This window comes from Scleropages formosus, chromosome 2 (assembly GCF_900964775.1).
Source record: "Scleropages formosus chromosome 2, fSclFor1.1, whole genome shotgun sequence".
Classification (NCBI taxonomy): Eukaryota; Metazoa; Chordata; class Actinopteri; order Osteoglossiformes; family Osteoglossidae; genus Scleropages; species Scleropages formosus.
In genome coordinates, this window is record NC_041807.1 from 4050469 (window position 1) to 4067720 (window position 17252).

Sequence of the window (17252 nt, forward strand, 5' to 3'; positions counted from 1 at the left end):
GTTTCCTTGTTTGTCTGTCTCCTCGTCATTGTCTCCCTGACTCAAGATTTCGACTCCTGGATTCTCCCTGTAACCTCGTTTGCTCTTCGGTGACCTTTTGCCTATTTTTTGATCACGAGATTGGACTGCCATTTGAATAAACAACCCTGAGCACTGCGATTGGGTCCAACGCCTCTCTTCCATGTGGGAAACCATGACATCATGTCCTGCATAAAGGATTGTCTTGTTTTTACTGACCAAGTGTCTATTCCCAGTCCACCATATTTCACTTACACCCAATATGTTGAGTCGATAATCATCGAATTCTTGCAAAAGCTGTGTTAATTTGCCACGATGGTAAAGCATTTGTACATTCCATGTTCCAATTTTACTAACAGCTTTAGCATCGAGAATAGGTGGTCACATCAGGTGCTGAATGCCTTTTCGGGTTTGGTCAACCGCCGTCATTAAAAGTTGGTCTGTATTCCTCTGCTGGATTTATTTCCATTTATTGCACTCATTATTTATGTAGCAAGATCATTTTTTTATAGGGCAGGCTTGCTAACCCTGAACCCAACCTTCCTCCTTTCTCAACCAGGCATAGGACCGGCAGTAGCGGAGTTAAAACTACATGAAACTATGTAAATACATTTAGGCTGTGCATATGATACTGTAATTTAAAAGTGTAATTTTAATTTTGCTACTTGTTTATGTCACTACTATTGCCATTACATTCAGTGATATACGGGATGAGTAACAGTACAAAAAACATTACTAAGGATTCTGTATGGTCTGGTACAGGAGGAGGTCCATGAGGGGGGATGACACCATGAATTACCGCACTGGGTGACATCAAGTCTAGTGATGCCACTGAATAAGACAGAAAGAGAAGAAAGTTACTCCAGTAAGTCTAAGGGTGTTGAACGGTGCAGCGGGGTATAAATGCCAATCTTTCATTTCACACATTTCAAAGGCGTTTCTCAAGCATAAATGTATAGGTAAATTTGTACGTGAGCTTTTTTTCTATGCTATAGGAACTGATAAAAAGAAACATTCTTTAAAGTCTAGAAGAGATGAGAGTTAACGCTTAAAGCATACTTAAAAATCATGTTTAAACGCCATACTGAAATTATTGCAGTTTAATTATGCTGTGAAATCTTCAAACATATGTCAATCTGTCTCAAAATCCACAGCGTTGTGATGTAATAAAACTGTAATAAAATGTTCAGACTATATATGCCGGGTATGCCTTCAATGGTCTTTTAATATTTTTGTTTGTATCTATGAATGACATGGCACCGTTGAGTTCCTTGGGTTCAAACTGAGATAACTGGGTTATCAAGATTTTTTTTTTTTCTTTTTTTTAGTTGCAGGCCGACCCTCTATAAGTATGAATGAAAAGCGATATGAATATTTTAAGTGTGACCCAGATTCGAGGCTGAGGCTCCGAACATCGGTCATTCCGCACGGCATCGGAGCGGGAAGGACGTGTCGGTGGCGGTGCTCCGCACCCAGAGCTCTTCGCATCGCGAAGGGAGGGCATTTTCAACCCGCTGTCTCCTTCCTTTCTGCACAGCCTGCACTCGGCCAGGGAGGAGCCGCCCGACAGAGCAGAAAGCCCCAAGTAAGTACTGCGCCTTCACAAAATGCATATGAAGCGCCGTTACTTTCTGCATGCGCACTTCAGTCTCACTTGAGCTCCGTCCTTTCCGCCTCTCCGTCTCAGACTGTTTTGAGGACGCGCTGTTTTCTGAGACACACGGCGCAGGACGGCGATGCTGCTGAATTACATTCGCTCATGTTCTCCCGACACGTTGCCTCGTACAGTTAATAACACGGATGAGTTTCTCGTGTGCACGGGCTAAACCTCCCTTATTAATGCACGTAAGCCATTTTCAATGGAATCCTCAGTATGTGACGGGTGAGCGCTGTCGTTTTTTACAGAACTTGCTTTACACGGAACATTGTTTAACCTTAGTGTCCTCCGCAGTAGTGATAATAGCAGTGATGTCCTAGGCAATGCCATGGTGGTAGTAATACTATTAGTATGATTTCCTCTACAAGTAATTCTGTACTGAATGTGTATAGAGTTTACATCATAATATTTAAACATTTCTTCATGCAGTATTATCAACAATATAATAATGCACTATAATTCTTCTTCTTCTTATTATTATTATTATTAATAATAATATGTTTATAATAATATAATATAAAATTATAGCAGTATATTGTTGTTATTATTTAATAATAATAATAATAAGAAGAAGAAGAAGAAGAAGAAGAAGAAGAAATTGTATAAGTCGGTGTTTTGAAGGTTCAGCATCCCAGGTAGTCAATAGGACATGATATGGATATATGCCCCCCAACCCGCAGCTGCAACAGCTCAGGAAATTATAATGATGGTAATGATAATATGACATCATGCCACTAAAGCCCATGAAAGGTCATCTAGTCAGTATTCTGCCTGACCAGCCTTCAGCACACATAAAGCTGTGTGCTCAAAATGAATATTGGAGCACTTTGCGCAGTGAGTGAAATGCAGTGTCAGGCCTACTGCTGTTTATTCCTCTTTTGAAAGGTCTTTGCTCTCCTTTGAAAGGTCTTAGTTCTCAGAATCAGCGGACAGGTTCCACTGAAATCAAAGCAACTCTCCAGCTGCTGTACCGTATATGAGCCTGTTGTTTCCTAGTGAAATATGGTACAAGAGTACATACCCTTTTATTTGTAAATGTACTTCAGGTAGAAGAAAGTACCTATAGAATACTTCCTACTGGTGTCTTTGGGCAGCTTAACATACCAGTTAAAATATAAACCTTTAATCTCAATGTTGCTAGTTTCAACCCCTATTCCCCACTGTTATAGGACTGTTGATGAAGTTATTTGCTCTAAGCGGATACAGTGTAAATATTCAGCAGTATGAATGGATTGGATAGTGTGAGTTGCTTTGGAAAAAGTATCACCAAAGCAACAAAGTAATAATATTCTACTTATATTCTGGTATACCTTGCGCATCAGGGGTGCAGTGGCGTGGTGGGTTTGGCCGGTGCCTGGCTGTGTGGCAGGTCTGGGGTTCGAGTCCTGCTTGGGGTGCGGTGGCCATGTCTTTCTCCCTGTGTTTGCCTCCCCTGCCATGCAGAGGAAGGACCTGGCACCCCCCTCTGTTTCATCCCTTGACTTGCCTTGAAAATCACGGGAGTGGTCACTATGGGTCAGCTTTGACTCAGCACTTACCATACCATATGTGCGTATAGCAAATGGTCTTTGTCTTTTTGTGAAGCAGTACTACTTCAAGTGTACTTTGAAATATATTTAACCTCTATGTTGATCTTATAATATTATTATGCAGATTGTCTTATTCTGCCTGCTACTGAACCAAGGTTGCTATGGAAATAGTCTGTGCAAACAGATTTTTCCACAAATCAAACAATTAGCACAATAAAGAAGAAAACCAGAATAGTTATACAGCTGACACCTTTGGCCAAGGTGACTTTCTGCTTAGAGTCATCTACTGAGTTAGAAGGTCCCCAGATCATTCCTCCCTAGGATGTTGTTGCATTTTGTTTAGCACAGCACTGCATGTGGATTGAAACACTTTCATCCTGGTGGGAGGGAAATGCTGTATTATGTTGTACAGATGATTTCCCTGTTCACAACTGCATTATCTTGCGTTAATTCCTCATCCTTACAGAATTATGGATTCTGTTCCAAAGAACCTTTTACTGCTGGAGCCAAGAACTCTGTGGTGTAGATTTTTCTGGCAGCTGGCTAATCCTTTATCACATTGTATATGGAATGTTCTAGGCTAGTGTTTAGGACAGGATTGTTCAGAGTCAACACAAGTCTTTGAGGTCCTTGTGTCTCAGTCTTGGCTGACATGTGATGCACAGCCCCACAACTACACAACCCAACTTACATTTATTCATTTGCTGAGACTTTCTTCCCCAAAGTGGCATACAATGTTATACTATTTGGCCATTCATACAGCTGGGTGATTTTACTGGAGCAATTGAAAGGACAGTACCTTGCTCAAGGGTACTACAACTGGAGGTCGGATTCAGACCTGCAGCATTTGGGTCTGAAGGCAGCAGCTCTAGCCACTACGCTACCAGCTGCCATCACTCAGTAGAGCGCTTGTGTTTCTTCTTGCAGATTGGAGCTGTAGTCCCATATTTTCGGGCATTATCTACTTTTAGTCTAAAAGTACTAGTGCTTTTGAATTCCTTTTGTTATATGTGACAAGACCTCCTTTTTTTCCTTCCTTGCCATGAAAACCATGCGGGTGGTTGCTATGGGTCAGGTTTGACTCAATGGCATCAACAACAGCAACAATATATGTGACAAGCGACCTTTCTGATATTTTATTTATGTTCACAGAAATTACAGGGATCTGTGATCTGTGCCCATAAAGGAATAAATGTGATGATTACAAATAGAGAAAGAAAAGACTGTGCAGAATGTTTGTAAAAACCCAAACGACAACAGAAAAGAATTTCTGAACATGAGTATGAAAAATGCTATTTCCGATGTTATGTTTCAATGCAGCTGAAGTGTGGCATTCAATGTAGTCACTAAGTGTTGCAATCTTATTTAGATACAAGGGTATCAAGTAATTCTTAATATACATTTAAGAAGCTTAAGAATATCCATTTATATTAATTTAAAGTAGAACTTGTGCTAAAATCACCCAGCATAGTTTTCATTGGTTAAACAGGAACGGGTCAGTTTCACAGTGTTATACATAATATTGCTTGTTCCAGTAAAAACAACAGGCAGTTATAAGTCAGCAACCAAGGTGTTTACTCTCTGTCCAAAACCATTTATCTTACAAGCAGAAAAAGTATTCTAGATATACAGTGTGCTAAGAATTATTGTTTAATTATAGACCACTATAAAAAAAATCAAAGTTTCCTGTTCACTGTGAGTAAAAAGCTGTATCATTAGCTTAAGAAGCCCAAAAAATCGAGTTGTGGATATGGGTCAGTGAATAATGTTTATTATGAATTACACAACCATATGGCACTGCATATTTTTAGAAGAGGCACTCTATGACAATGACAAAGCAACCGACTTCAGTTCTTATCAGATGAAAATCAGGACTTTCTCCCTAAAAATGTATAGACTATAATAAAGGTTTAATTCTTTAAAAAATTCACTGAAGAGTGATTGCTAAACACTTCTCTGTTTACCCATTTCATATTTATTTCAGAAACCATTTATTTCAAGAATGCATATGAGCAGCTGATAGTGTAGTGGATGCAGCTACTGGTTTTGAATCTGAAAGTTGCAGGTTTGAATCCTTCCTTATGCTGTTAAGTAATGTACATACTGTAAATTACTACAGTAGAAATTACCCAGCTGTACAAGTGGGTAAGTGATTGTAGGTGGCTTAACATTGTAAGTTGCTTTGGAAAAATGTCAACTCAATGAGTAAATGTGTGTAGACTGTCAGCAAGCTGGTTTATTTGAATATGAAAATGTCGAATAATGTATCTTGATCCACTGATATGTTGTTATTATTTTCCTGCTTCTTGTTTCCCTTGATTAAGGCTTTGGCTGTTCATGTGAGGCATATTCTCATCTGTCTGAGGACAGCATTTGTCACTGAGAACCAGTGCAGTCATTTTAAAAATGTAATTAAATATGTAACATATTTGTGTGCATAATATACTAATGTAAGCAAATCATTGACACTAAGATAAAATACCAACATAGCACTGATTAGTGGTAAAAACCATAAACTGGTATTAAATGAACAGCTCCTTAAAAAGCTACCAGTTCTTCTGGATATAGCCCTACAGGCCTACATTATTTATTTGTCTTTTTATTTTGATGTATTTTGTAACTTGTTCGGAGGCCATTAAAAGTTTGAAAAGGATGCACACTAATTGTAAGAAAGTCGACTGTTGTGGGCGTGCGTAAGCCCACTGCTGCTGTCGAGCTGTTGAAGCAGTTAATTAAAAACAGAAGAGGTGAGGAAAATCAGTTACAGATTGTAATTAAAGGACTTTATGGGCATGCCAAGAGAAAGTAATCTTAGTTTGTTAACAAGGAGCTTCCTCCCTGGGTCACGGCTGTGAGCAAAACCATGGTATTATATTCGTTATTAAACTGAACAACATGAAACGTAGAAATCTGCTCTCGCCTCTGAAGACGGTATCGTTGTTTCCATGGCAACCCGCCCCAGCACACTGAAGTAGCAGCAGAAAACATTCCCGAGAAGCGGGTCTTTCTTGCTGCATTCTTTTTTAATGTTTTCCTTTCATCGGGAATGAAAGGAGTCTCAATTTGCTGCTAAATGAACATTTAAGGCGGTTACAAAAAAAGCTGGACTGTCGGGAGACGTGACGAAAATGTAGCTCAGCTGACTGCTTGCTTGAGCTAATTATTTTTTAAACATTCAGGGTAAAAAGAAGGAGTCTGGTATACATGAGGCTTTCATTTTGATTTTTTTCATCTGTTTTAAATATTAAAATCTAAATGCAATATCAAACCATGGCATGCATTGTTTTAATGGTTCACATAATCACCATTGTTCTTGTTTTTACAGTTTATTGACATTACCTTTGTTTAACCTGCTTGTTTAACTTTGTTTAATCAGCTTCTCTCAGCTCTTTGTTATTAACTGTCATTGAATGCAAGGTGGAGAAGTGACTTGTTAGGTGGACATTAAGACCAGGAAATTGTTCATAATCTGGTCTTTATGGTGCTAAATCATCTTAAATCCAACTTACAAACTAACTTGCAATATACAAATTGACTAAACATGCTTTCTTCAAAATTAAGATTAAAATAAAACAGCATTTATCATCTTAGTTTTCTAAAGTCTGAAGACTTAGTGTAGAAAGGGCTTAAGCAATGGTTACTGGCAAAGTATAAATTAGAAGTTGGAATAAATGTTGAGCTGTAAAGATGTGTCACATTTTAGTTACTCTGTAGGAAAGCTTAGGCTAAATAATGCAGTAATAAGCACTAATTAGAAACGGATCAGGAAAAACAAAGCTGTAGAGCAGAACATACCTTTCTCAGCAAAAATATCTACCTATTTTCAGCTTATCTTCAAGGTGGTGGAAAATGTGACAGAAACCCAATGGGGACCGACGTATGTGTCTCCTAATGGGTTTGAAGCTGTGAGATTTGGAGCTCTAAATTAGAGGAACTAGTTCATTTACAGCTTGATTGAGTTTGATTAAGTGCTCATCCGTCCTCAGAGGTCTCTGTGTGCTGAGCGCACTCCATTCAATCATGAAAACCTAAAAGCGCTTAGACTCAAAAGTGCCAATCAAAAAGGCTCCATATGAATCTTCTTCAGTCAATCCTAGAGCAGGTATACAGGTTTGGGAGAAACATGACTTTTGTCTAAAAGACCATTGAAAATGTGCTTTTCGTTTTTTTTAACCCGGGCTGGACATTATCAAATGGTGTTTGGAAATATCATATGCTGATAAAAAATAAATAAATACAATTAATATATCAGGGTGTCAAAGAACAGATTTCTTTATATAGGTGGCTCATATATATTTGCCAGTTTTTTCTGGGCTCTTCAGGTTTATATCCTCTTTCTAATTACCTCTTCTCTTTACCTGCTGGAAGGTCAGAGGCATTGTGTTTACCCATGATGCTTCATGTTAATGTGTGCACCTAGGGGTGACCCGGGCAAGCAGGTACAGACAGAGGAGTGCAGAGAAGAATGGACGGTTGCCTGGTTACTGATGGATGCTTAGCTCTGGCACATGGCCTAGTTTGAACGAACTGTGTACACAGCTGAGGACAGACGGCGCAGAGCAAGCGAACAAAATCAATGCCATGCACCATCGCCGCTCTCACTTTTCTCTGGGCGACGTGGCTCACGAGATAGACGGAGCCGAACAAATGACCACATTAGTGTCAACGCGCATCTCGTGATACCCCAAGCTGTGTAATTTATCCATTTCTAACTACATGATAAAATTCCATCTTCAGTATAATATCCTTTTGTGAAAAGAAATTCCCACTCTCAGAAAGCTGTAGAAATGTCGTTTAGTTCCCCTGCATGCAGTCAGGAATAACAATAGCCCTTGAGAATACCTCCCAGACAGGGAGGTACGGCAGACAGAAAAGTCGTATTGTCAGAACAGAAAATGGTGGGCGATTACTAAGGTGCTTTCGGAATTACACGTGTGTCCTTGCGATTTTCCCCTAAAGTGTGTCAAACACCTACCGAGGCAAAATTTCATGTTACGGTGTGCCTGTGCAGATGGGGTATGTTTACAATTAAGAAAATGTTTCATTAACCCTCTAAAAACGCACCTTTGATGTTGTTATATTTTCGTTGCTTAATCAACATTTTTATTAAAATTGACTTACAATTTCACTCGTTTATAAAGCTCAGTATTTGATTAGAGCACCCGAGCTTGAGTACCATGGTCCAGAAGACTATGAGAGGGTGTCCTGCTGGATTTGAAGCAGAAACCTTCAGGTTTTGAGGCTGTGCCCCTACACGCTAAAGTGCTGTACGTACCACGTCAGAAGGACTGCCGCTGATGACCCGTCGGTGTCCATTAAGAGGAGGGAACTGTCTTGCTTTGTTTTGTCAGGACTGTTGGGACCCTGAGGTGAACACACTCAGGATTAACAGGACGTCTTTCCCTGGCTGCAAATTCAGACGAATCGGATCCTCCAGGAATGGCCGTTCCAGCCTCACATGAATTCCGCTGGCAGAGCCTGGCCCCGCTGTCCGGCGGCCGGGTGTACCACTCGTTGGCCGAGGCTGGTGGCCAGCTCTACATGATAGGGGGCTGCGATGAGACAGGACAGCCCACCAGTGCCCTGGAGCTCTACTCACCCGAGATGGACCAGTGGGTGAGCCTGCCCCCTATGCCCACACCGCGGGCCGGGGCTGCGGTGGCCGTCCTGGGCAAGCAGCTGCTGGTGGTTGGGGGTGTGGGCAGGGACCAGTGCCCCCTGAAGGCAGTGGAGATATACAACACAGAGGAGGGAAAGTGGAGGAAGAGGAGCTTGCTGAGGGAGGCAGCGATGGGCATATCCATCACAGTGAAAGGTCAGACTGGTGTCAGTTTTGTTAACTGTGCTCTGAGGACAGAACACCTGCCTGAGGTCTTCGCCAGTGCCCGCGCACAAGGACCTCCGAGGGGGTGTGGATGTCAAGCATTAGAATTCCAAAGCTATCTGCAAAATTTGATCTTTAATGATGAACGCTAAAATGCGCCATAAGCGCGTTGTCGCTTTTCATACATAAGGTTACTCCCTGTATCTTGCGTGTGCCACAGGTTTGCTGAGCTAGTGAAGTTACAATAAATTTATATCTGGGACTTTCATGAGCCAGCAACACACTGTAAGGCAGCCTCTGCATGACAAATAAATAATTTAAAATGTGAACACAAGAATGCGATTTATGATGGTTAATATTCATTTTACATTATTTTACCTACTTTTTAAAAATAAAAAATGACAGTGTTATATTATTATAATTGATATTTCGTCATAATATTTTTCCCCAGAAATATAAATCTGCACATTTCCAAGAGCGTATAAATCGTAGCCCTCTAGTTGGGGACTCATTTACATTAATTTCCATTCGTTCAAAGTGACACAGCACAAGCACTACCGGGATGGAATGTGAAATTGCGGCATATTTGCGAGAAAATAGAAGCCATGCATAACAGTGAATGCAAAGTAAGAAAAGCACACTTCTGCTTTGCAAAACAATCTACATAAATATCAGGGGAATGAGCTCTGAGCAATCCCTGAGCTTAGAGACACTTTCGTCTAGATATATGCGGTAAAGGTATATGAATGTATATGTAAGTGTCGTGTTGATACACGTGTGCACGAGCGGTATATCCTTGCCGATGTCAGGTGTGTTTGTTCCACAACATCTAACTCTGCTGACAGCTGGCTGGCTCATTAGGGAACTAGGGGACATTCTTTTATAAAATTAAGCAGTTTCAGCACCGGGGGGAAGCAGCAGGTGTGCAGTACAGCTGTCCAGTTGCCGTAGACCAAGGAAAGCGTGCTTGACTGGTCAGGACATGGTAGGTCTCTCTGGATCCCCTTTGTAGATGGCAGGGCATTTGCTGTTGGAGGAATGGGAGACGACCTCCTTCCTCGGGGTCTCCTGCAGCAGTACGACGTGCGAAAGGACATGTGGGCCCTCCTGCCTCCAATGCCCACCCCCCGGTATGACACAAGCGCCTGTCTGGTGGGCTCAAAGATCTACGTAGCAGGTGAGCCACGGCTCTGTCGGTCTTCTGAACAGTCCTAGTTTGCATCTTCTCTCTGTGTTCGCTTGGGTTGACTCTGGATCCTCTGGTATCCTCCCACGGTCTAATGGCAGGACTCAGCTAGATTGGTGACTCTAAATTGCCTGTGGTGTGTGAATGTGTATGTTTGACTACCTTGCGATGGGCTGGCCTCCCTTCCTGGGTGTGCCTTGCCTGACACGCTAGGCAACCGAGATAGGCTCTGGACCACCGTGACCCTGACTTACATTACATTTATTCATTTACCTGATGCTTTTCTCCAAAGGGACTTACATTGTTAGTCTCCCTATTTACCCATTCATACAGCTGGGTAATATTACTGGAGCAATAATAAGGTAAGGTAAGTACCTTGTTGTGCGGTACTACAGCTGGAGGTAGGGCTCAATCCTACAACCTTTGGGTCTAAAGGCACCAGTGCTAACCACTGTGCTACTAGCTCTCCTCAACTAAACAAGCCGTTAATGATAGTGAGTAAGTGAGTGTATTCTCCCAGTATATTACTGGAATACTGGGAGTACACAACTACAACCTTCAAATACACTTCATAGTTTGATTAAACAATCTTTAAAATACTGAAAAATGAAAATGAATCGTCAATTAATTAACCGCAGACGATGGTGAAGCAACAACCTTCAACCACCTTATCATGCACTAGTCATCTCTGTGTTTGGACTCCCGTAATGGTCATTATTATGAATTTGTAGTCCAGCAGGATGGGCTGTCGTGTAACAAGGACAGTGTTGAAGGTATTCTGTGGGCCTGCACCTCCAGGGGGCCGCCAGAGTAAGCGCTCTGTCAAGGCATTTGAGGTCTTCGATGGGGAGACTCGCTCCTGGATGACCCTTCCCAGCTTGCCTTGCAAGAGGTCCTACGCAGGAGCATTGTGGGACGGCGCAGGGAGACTCTACTGGCTGGGTGGGCTGCGGCAAGGGGGCGACCACCAAAGCTCCAAATTTACCAAAAACGTCAACATCTTCGACAGTCACCAGGGTGAGGTTTTTCTGTGTTTTGTGGATTGTGTTTGTTTAGGTTGTGGCATTCTGTCCCAACAGAATAAGAAAAAACAAGCAAGAATATTTTATGTAATGCCCGCTTTGTTTAATATTTGTATTCAATATCTCACCTTAAAATGCTCTGATGGAAAGATTTAGTTTTACAAGGCAACGTGTTCCGTAAAACCTTGATAAAGCAGCGAAAGTTATGAAAAAGTTACACTTTTATTTCTCTCAGGAAAAACAGTATGTTTTAAAACTTTTTTCAGGTATTGCGCTGGGATTTAACTTAAAGTCACTACCTTTTACATTTTTCATCTATTATTCAGAGACACCGAGACAATAAATATGCAGAATAATTTGTTTTGGGGGAAGAGGACTTGTGATACCTAGGAGTAAATTATTTTTTAGAACACTGCGACAAGCTGGGATATGTGCTTCTAGCAAGCACGTTTCCCGTTAGAATGGTTATTGGGGATTTATCTAGTTTGTATGTGTGTATATTTGTCATGTACGCATCTCCCTTACATTAGGATACTGCTGCACTCTGTTCAGGTCCCTGGGTTTCACTGCATGTGAAGTAGTCGCTGTGCCGGCTCGGGTTTTCACAGTTTCTTGTCGTGTGGAAAAAATTTAGATATTCCATCTGAGTCGATTAAAGATCCTACATAGCAAGTAAATCATAAATAACATTCTTCCAAGAATGTGCTGTTTAAGGAGGTGTGAAGGTAGCAGGAGATTCAGTAAAATTAGCCAATATTATTGCGCTGAAGCTTTTTACCCAAAGTGACTTTCAGCTTTTACTCATTTATATAGTGAGATGTTTTTTTGCTAATAAAGTTCAGGGTAGGTAGTAGAGTACTGAAACAGTGGTGGGAATTCAACTTGAACCACGAACCTTCAGGTTATGGAAGCGGTGACTGCTATGCTGGCTGATGTTCAGATAATCACAATACATTATTTTAGGCATTTTTCTCTTAAGCAGATATATTATTTTTAATTCTGTGATTGACAGTTTTTGCAGGAGGCTACTCCCCTTCGTAAGAAGTGCTTAAAATAAGTAATGTCTGCAGAGTCAAGCACACCCCAGAGGCCAGCAGCTTGTTGTTCTTACGTTTGGTAATAGGATGTTATCTGGTGTTCAGCCAAATGAAGAGATACTGCAGTCACTTAACAGGAGTACAAACAAAGGAGAAGGGAAGGGGAATATGTTGTGGTATCTACTTTCATAACTTGGAAATTAGACAATACAAAAGCATTGCAAGTAAAAAAACCTGCTATCTGCGTTTAATGTAACCTGCAATTTATGAAAGCAATGAATTATGAATTACCAGTTATAATAAGGAGCGCTAAATGAATGTTCGCTGGTCTTTTTGTTCTGCCGTTTCCCATCAGAGTTCATTTAACTCTCTCAGTTGACTTTATGATGAAACAGGATTTTCCTCTTGCAGATCTTGATTTTGTTTTGTGTATTCATGTGCATTGGCGTAGCCTAACCACATCAACTGGCACCGTTCTACTGCATGGCAAACATGCTCTGGCATCACAAACATCTTGGCCCAGAAAAGAATGGTGTGCACTAGGAAATAGGACACGCTGTTCGTAAGAAGCTCATTTTAACACCTCCGCCTGTTCAATAAGCACCGGCGATGTTACATCATTAAACTGTTTTTACATACCATTGTGATAAAAACCAGGCGATAATCAGTCCTTGGCCTGCATGGAAACAGCACAAGTGATATTTATATTTTTTTTCCGAGAATGAAGTAGAAAGTAGAGAGCAATTAAAATGTTCCCCCTCGCTGGTTCTGAAAAAATTGACTTTATTTTCAGTTGCGAGCTTTGGCTGTTTAATGTTCCATATGGGAGCCGAATTAAACCAATTCTTAAGGGAGATTAAGATCCAAATCGATCAGACTGTGTGGCACATCATATGAGTTGAACTCTATATCTGTGAAGACAAGCTGAATGTAACACCTGGGGTGAAATGCTTGTAACCATGTCTTGATGCTTGTACAGACAGGAACATTTTGGATGATTAAAACTGCCCAAGTGGATTAGTAAGAGAAGTTTTGATTTCTCCCTTGGGTTCCCTCTGAGAGTAATTAAGTAAGCAGAGCTTGCTGTGGAGAATTGTGGTTATTAAACAAACAGAAACGGAATGCTGGGCCGGGCTTCCCTTTCCTGGCTGCGGGCCGTGCGATTTGCCAAACGAAGAGTCGATGCAGGCGGCGACTGGGACCCGCAGCTTCTTTGCTTGTCTCGCTAACTGTTCTCCGACACCCCCGATGCCCCTACCCCCCCTCCACAGGGCTGTGGCTGAAGTCGGAGGACACTGTGTCCATGAAGACGAAGAGGGCAGACTTTGCCTGTGCCTACCTGCGCGGGAGGGTGATCGTGGCGGGCGGGTTAGGTGAGAGACTGCAGCCTGGAAGGGTCGCACTTAGTCACACTGGCTTGCGTGCACAGATTAAAATAAACAAACAATGAGTGTGAGAAGCCTGCGGTGAGAGGACGGCGGCAGTGCTGTCGGGCACAAACACTTTTCAAAAATTTGCTAAGTGGTAGCAGGCACTGATTACCCAATAAAGAAATATTTAATGACTGAGGACTTGAAATAATAACTGTAATCACCGCATAAACAAAAGGTTTTTTTTTACTGGGGTGAATAAATAAGGCTGAGAAGGAACAACCAAGAGAGGAGGCAGCAGTGCTTTTGCAGAAATGTATAGCCACCCTTATAAATTCCTATTCTAAGATACAAACAAGGATAGTGGTAGTATAGCAGAAATATAGACTTTGTAATAATACGAGTATTATTTTACTGATAAACAAATCCTACTTATCTTTGTTAGTAGTCTTCAGGGTGCGTTCATGTGGGGAGTCAGGCTATAGGTTAAGAAGTATATCTAGTCAGAACGACCCCCTACAGGTACACTTCTATTATGACTTCTCATGACCTGTGCCCACAGAAACTCACTTTCATTCCTTTAATTGGTTACACAGCAAAACCAAAATGTGCCATCACATAGATGCAAACATTTAATAAGGACATTTCCCAATTGCAAAGCCATTTTTAAAGTAGCACAGTACAACTAAATGTTCTGTCTTTGTATCCTGCACCCAAGGCTTAGACTGAAGATGAATGCAAACCAGGTTACATTACTTTAGACCCCAGAAATCGACTTCAGATCCCGAAAATGAAAACCAAAACCCTACGCATGTTTTGTTTTTGTTAGTTGTATAGATAAAAAAATAACAAATATTGATAATTACAAAAAATAAAAATTCCCAAATGCTGACAAACATTGCACATGCTAATGTGAGATTAATGGCATGCAGTGCAAGGCTGTGGAGGTACAGTATTTATTTACAGAAGTTTTAGGTTTTAATTTTGTGTGAACTGAATGAAAAAATTAAGTTTTGCACTCAATGTGGTTGCAACACGTCCGGTGTGTATTCTATCTTGCACCTGTGCTTCTGCGATATACTGTATCACTGCAGCCCTGCATTGGACAAGTGGTTATTGATAATAAATGACTGGATGGAAGTGTTACTAAGTATTTCTTAAATTTATTATAGCTTTGTCTGTGAATTTTACAAGAAACTTTCAATAAGTAGAGGGATATAGTTTTTATTTACCTTTTACTCATTGGGTCTTAATCATAAAATTGACTTTGAATTTATAAACAGGTTTAAAATTAAGCTTCCTATCCTGATAATGTCTGTAAGCTGAACACTTTGTGTACAATGTTATGCAATACAGCAAACTAGAAAAAAACACCAAGAAATTACCCATTTGAGGAACAGTGAGTCATTTCATGGCAAGTTAATTATAAAAACAATATTCATTACAGATTAATCGTTGTTCATAAAGGGCGAAAGTCTTTTGTTGGTGGCCTGGATGCCGCCCAGGCTGATGGACAACTAATTACCTAACTAACATTTTTCATAGGGATACAAGACACTGATCTGCTTCATAAGCTCATATGCAGCAATTATGAGGACAGGCAAGAAGGGGCACAAGTTTTATAAGAATGGAAGAGAGGTACCAAAACCAATTATGGTATGTATCTGTGCATCCTCCCTCCCCCCCCCCCCCGCCCCAAAAAAAAGGAAACCAGCCCTCTGTACTAGATTCTGTGGAGGCCTTCCATCCAGACAAGAGAAAATGGGAGCGGCTGGCCCCCATGTCTATGCCCCGCTGCTCGGCGTCCAGCATTGTTATCCGAGACCGCCTCCTGGTGGTTGGAGGAGTCAATCAAGTACCCAGCTGTGCCAACGAGATCCTGTATGTGAAGGAGAATATTGTACTTTAACCAGGACCCCCATCCCAGACCTTACAGCAAGCTGCATACTGTTCTTCTGGTCCGCTTTATAGGAAAGCACTTTCAGATATTAATGAAAGGAGGGAGGAGAGAAACTGTAATAACAGTGCAATGAAACTTGTTAATGATTTTATCTGTCCTGTATGCTAGCACAGCATGGTGTGCTGACAACACGGCAGTGAATTTCACAAGCCAGGAGTATTTCAGTGCCATAGTTACACTTATACACTGTGAGACGGGAGGCTGGTAGGGAACGTGAAAGTCTTAGAGCTGCCTTTCTCTAAAGAAAAAAACTACAAAACTTTTCTTTTTTAATTATTTTCTATAACAAATTTCTTTTTTGCACAAGGGAGCAATTTTAGCATGTGCTCAGTTGTGCATTATAACTTTGCACATCGTAGTCATGTAAACATTACTATTTAGATCAATGTTTGGCTGTATCAGTTTACATTAGAAGTATTAACAGCTTAACTTTGAATTAAATATATAATAGTTTACGACTTTCTGTGGACTTTTAAAGTCACGCTGCACAGAATTTTTATACGATTAACAACAGTACCACTGTAGCAATGGTATGTAGTCTGTACATGTGACTCAGAATTATAGCTCATTTGTAGTTGCACATAGAAAACTGATTCCCACGTTAAGAGTATACACTATGGTTTACTGTGGGTTAATAAATATAATATTAATGCTGTCAATAAAGTTTCTTTATACTTTGAATAAATATGTTTAATAGACATTTCAGAACATCTGAAATAAATGTACTGTAGTTATTGCATTGAGTCATAATTCCATTTCTCGGTCTTCTTCATGTTCCATTAATGTCTGTATTAGCATAAAGTGTGTTTCCTGTGTTGCTTCTCCATCTGCTCCATTGATATAAAGTTCACCCAACAGAATGTCACACCATCGAATTATGTCATTCAAGTTCATCTACAGTCGCCAGACAGTGGACGACTGTTTATTGGATGACTTTTTACATTTTAATAGTTTGTGAAATAAGTATCGACCGCAAAAAATAGGTGTTTGTTAATGTCTCTGTTTCTGTGAGTTGGCCAGTAGAGGAAGCTCTCCAATGTCGACATCCGTGATGGTAAGGTCACCAGATCCCAGTGTGGCAGGTTTTATAGCTACTGTTCTCTCTGGGACATCTTTATATCATGAAAATCAAAACAGGTCACTGAATGTACAGTGAATACATACATCCTCCTCACGCCATGGTGCTCACTCACTTTTCCATGTTGCCCGGTGAAGGAGTCTTGGATGTCCAAATTTCATGCCGTGTCAAATGCAATGTGGGAGAAACAGCCAATAAGTTCCATTTCTGTCAGTTCCAGTTTCAACAATGTAAAGTCTCCAAATATATGGAAGAAGCCTATAGTCTGTTGGCTGTCAACAGGACTGCTGGCCCCTCTATGCCTGGACATTATTAACTGTGGTATTGTACAGGCACTTAGTGACAGTTTTGCTTACACACCATAATTTTCTCTGCTCTGAATGGCCAGTCTCCTTGTGTCTGCTGCAGCCCACATAGCCTGTGCTGGGATTCTCCCCATATGGAATAAACTGCCCAATGAACTGCCACACAGCCAGAGGAATAAAATCAAGAGCAAGACATTTACACTAATGACCAAAAACCCTAACTCTGAATTACTCAGCTGAAACTAACACCAGTTTAGTTTTCCTGT

General features: G+C 40.9%; 1 protein-coding gene across 2 annotated transcripts; it reads left to right on the top strand.

Annotated features, from left to right (window-relative positions):
- Nucleotides 1-1367: 1367 nt before the first annotated feature.
- klhdc8a (kelch domain containing 8A) lies at nucleotides 1368-15830 on the top strand. Of its 2 annotated transcripts, none has more exons than XM_018758561.2 (6): nucleotides 1368-1603; nucleotides 8556-9019; nucleotides 10041-10205; nucleotides 11013-11231; nucleotides 13545-13646; nucleotides 15350-15830. In XM_018758561.2, exons 2-6 carry the CDS (start codon nucleotides 8644-8646, stop codon nucleotides 15550-15552), a joined length of 1065 nt encoding a protein of 354 aa, XP_018614077.1. In that variant the 5' UTR covers nucleotides 1368-1603; nucleotides 8556-8643; the 3' UTR covers nucleotides 15553-15830. The 2 variants fall into 2 exon arrangements, with proteins under 2 accessions (XP_018614077.1, XP_018614078.1); XM_018758562.2 differs by lacking the exon at nucleotides 15350-15830 and adding an exon at nucleotides 15189-15334.
- Nucleotides 15831-17252: the final 1422 nt, after the last annotated feature.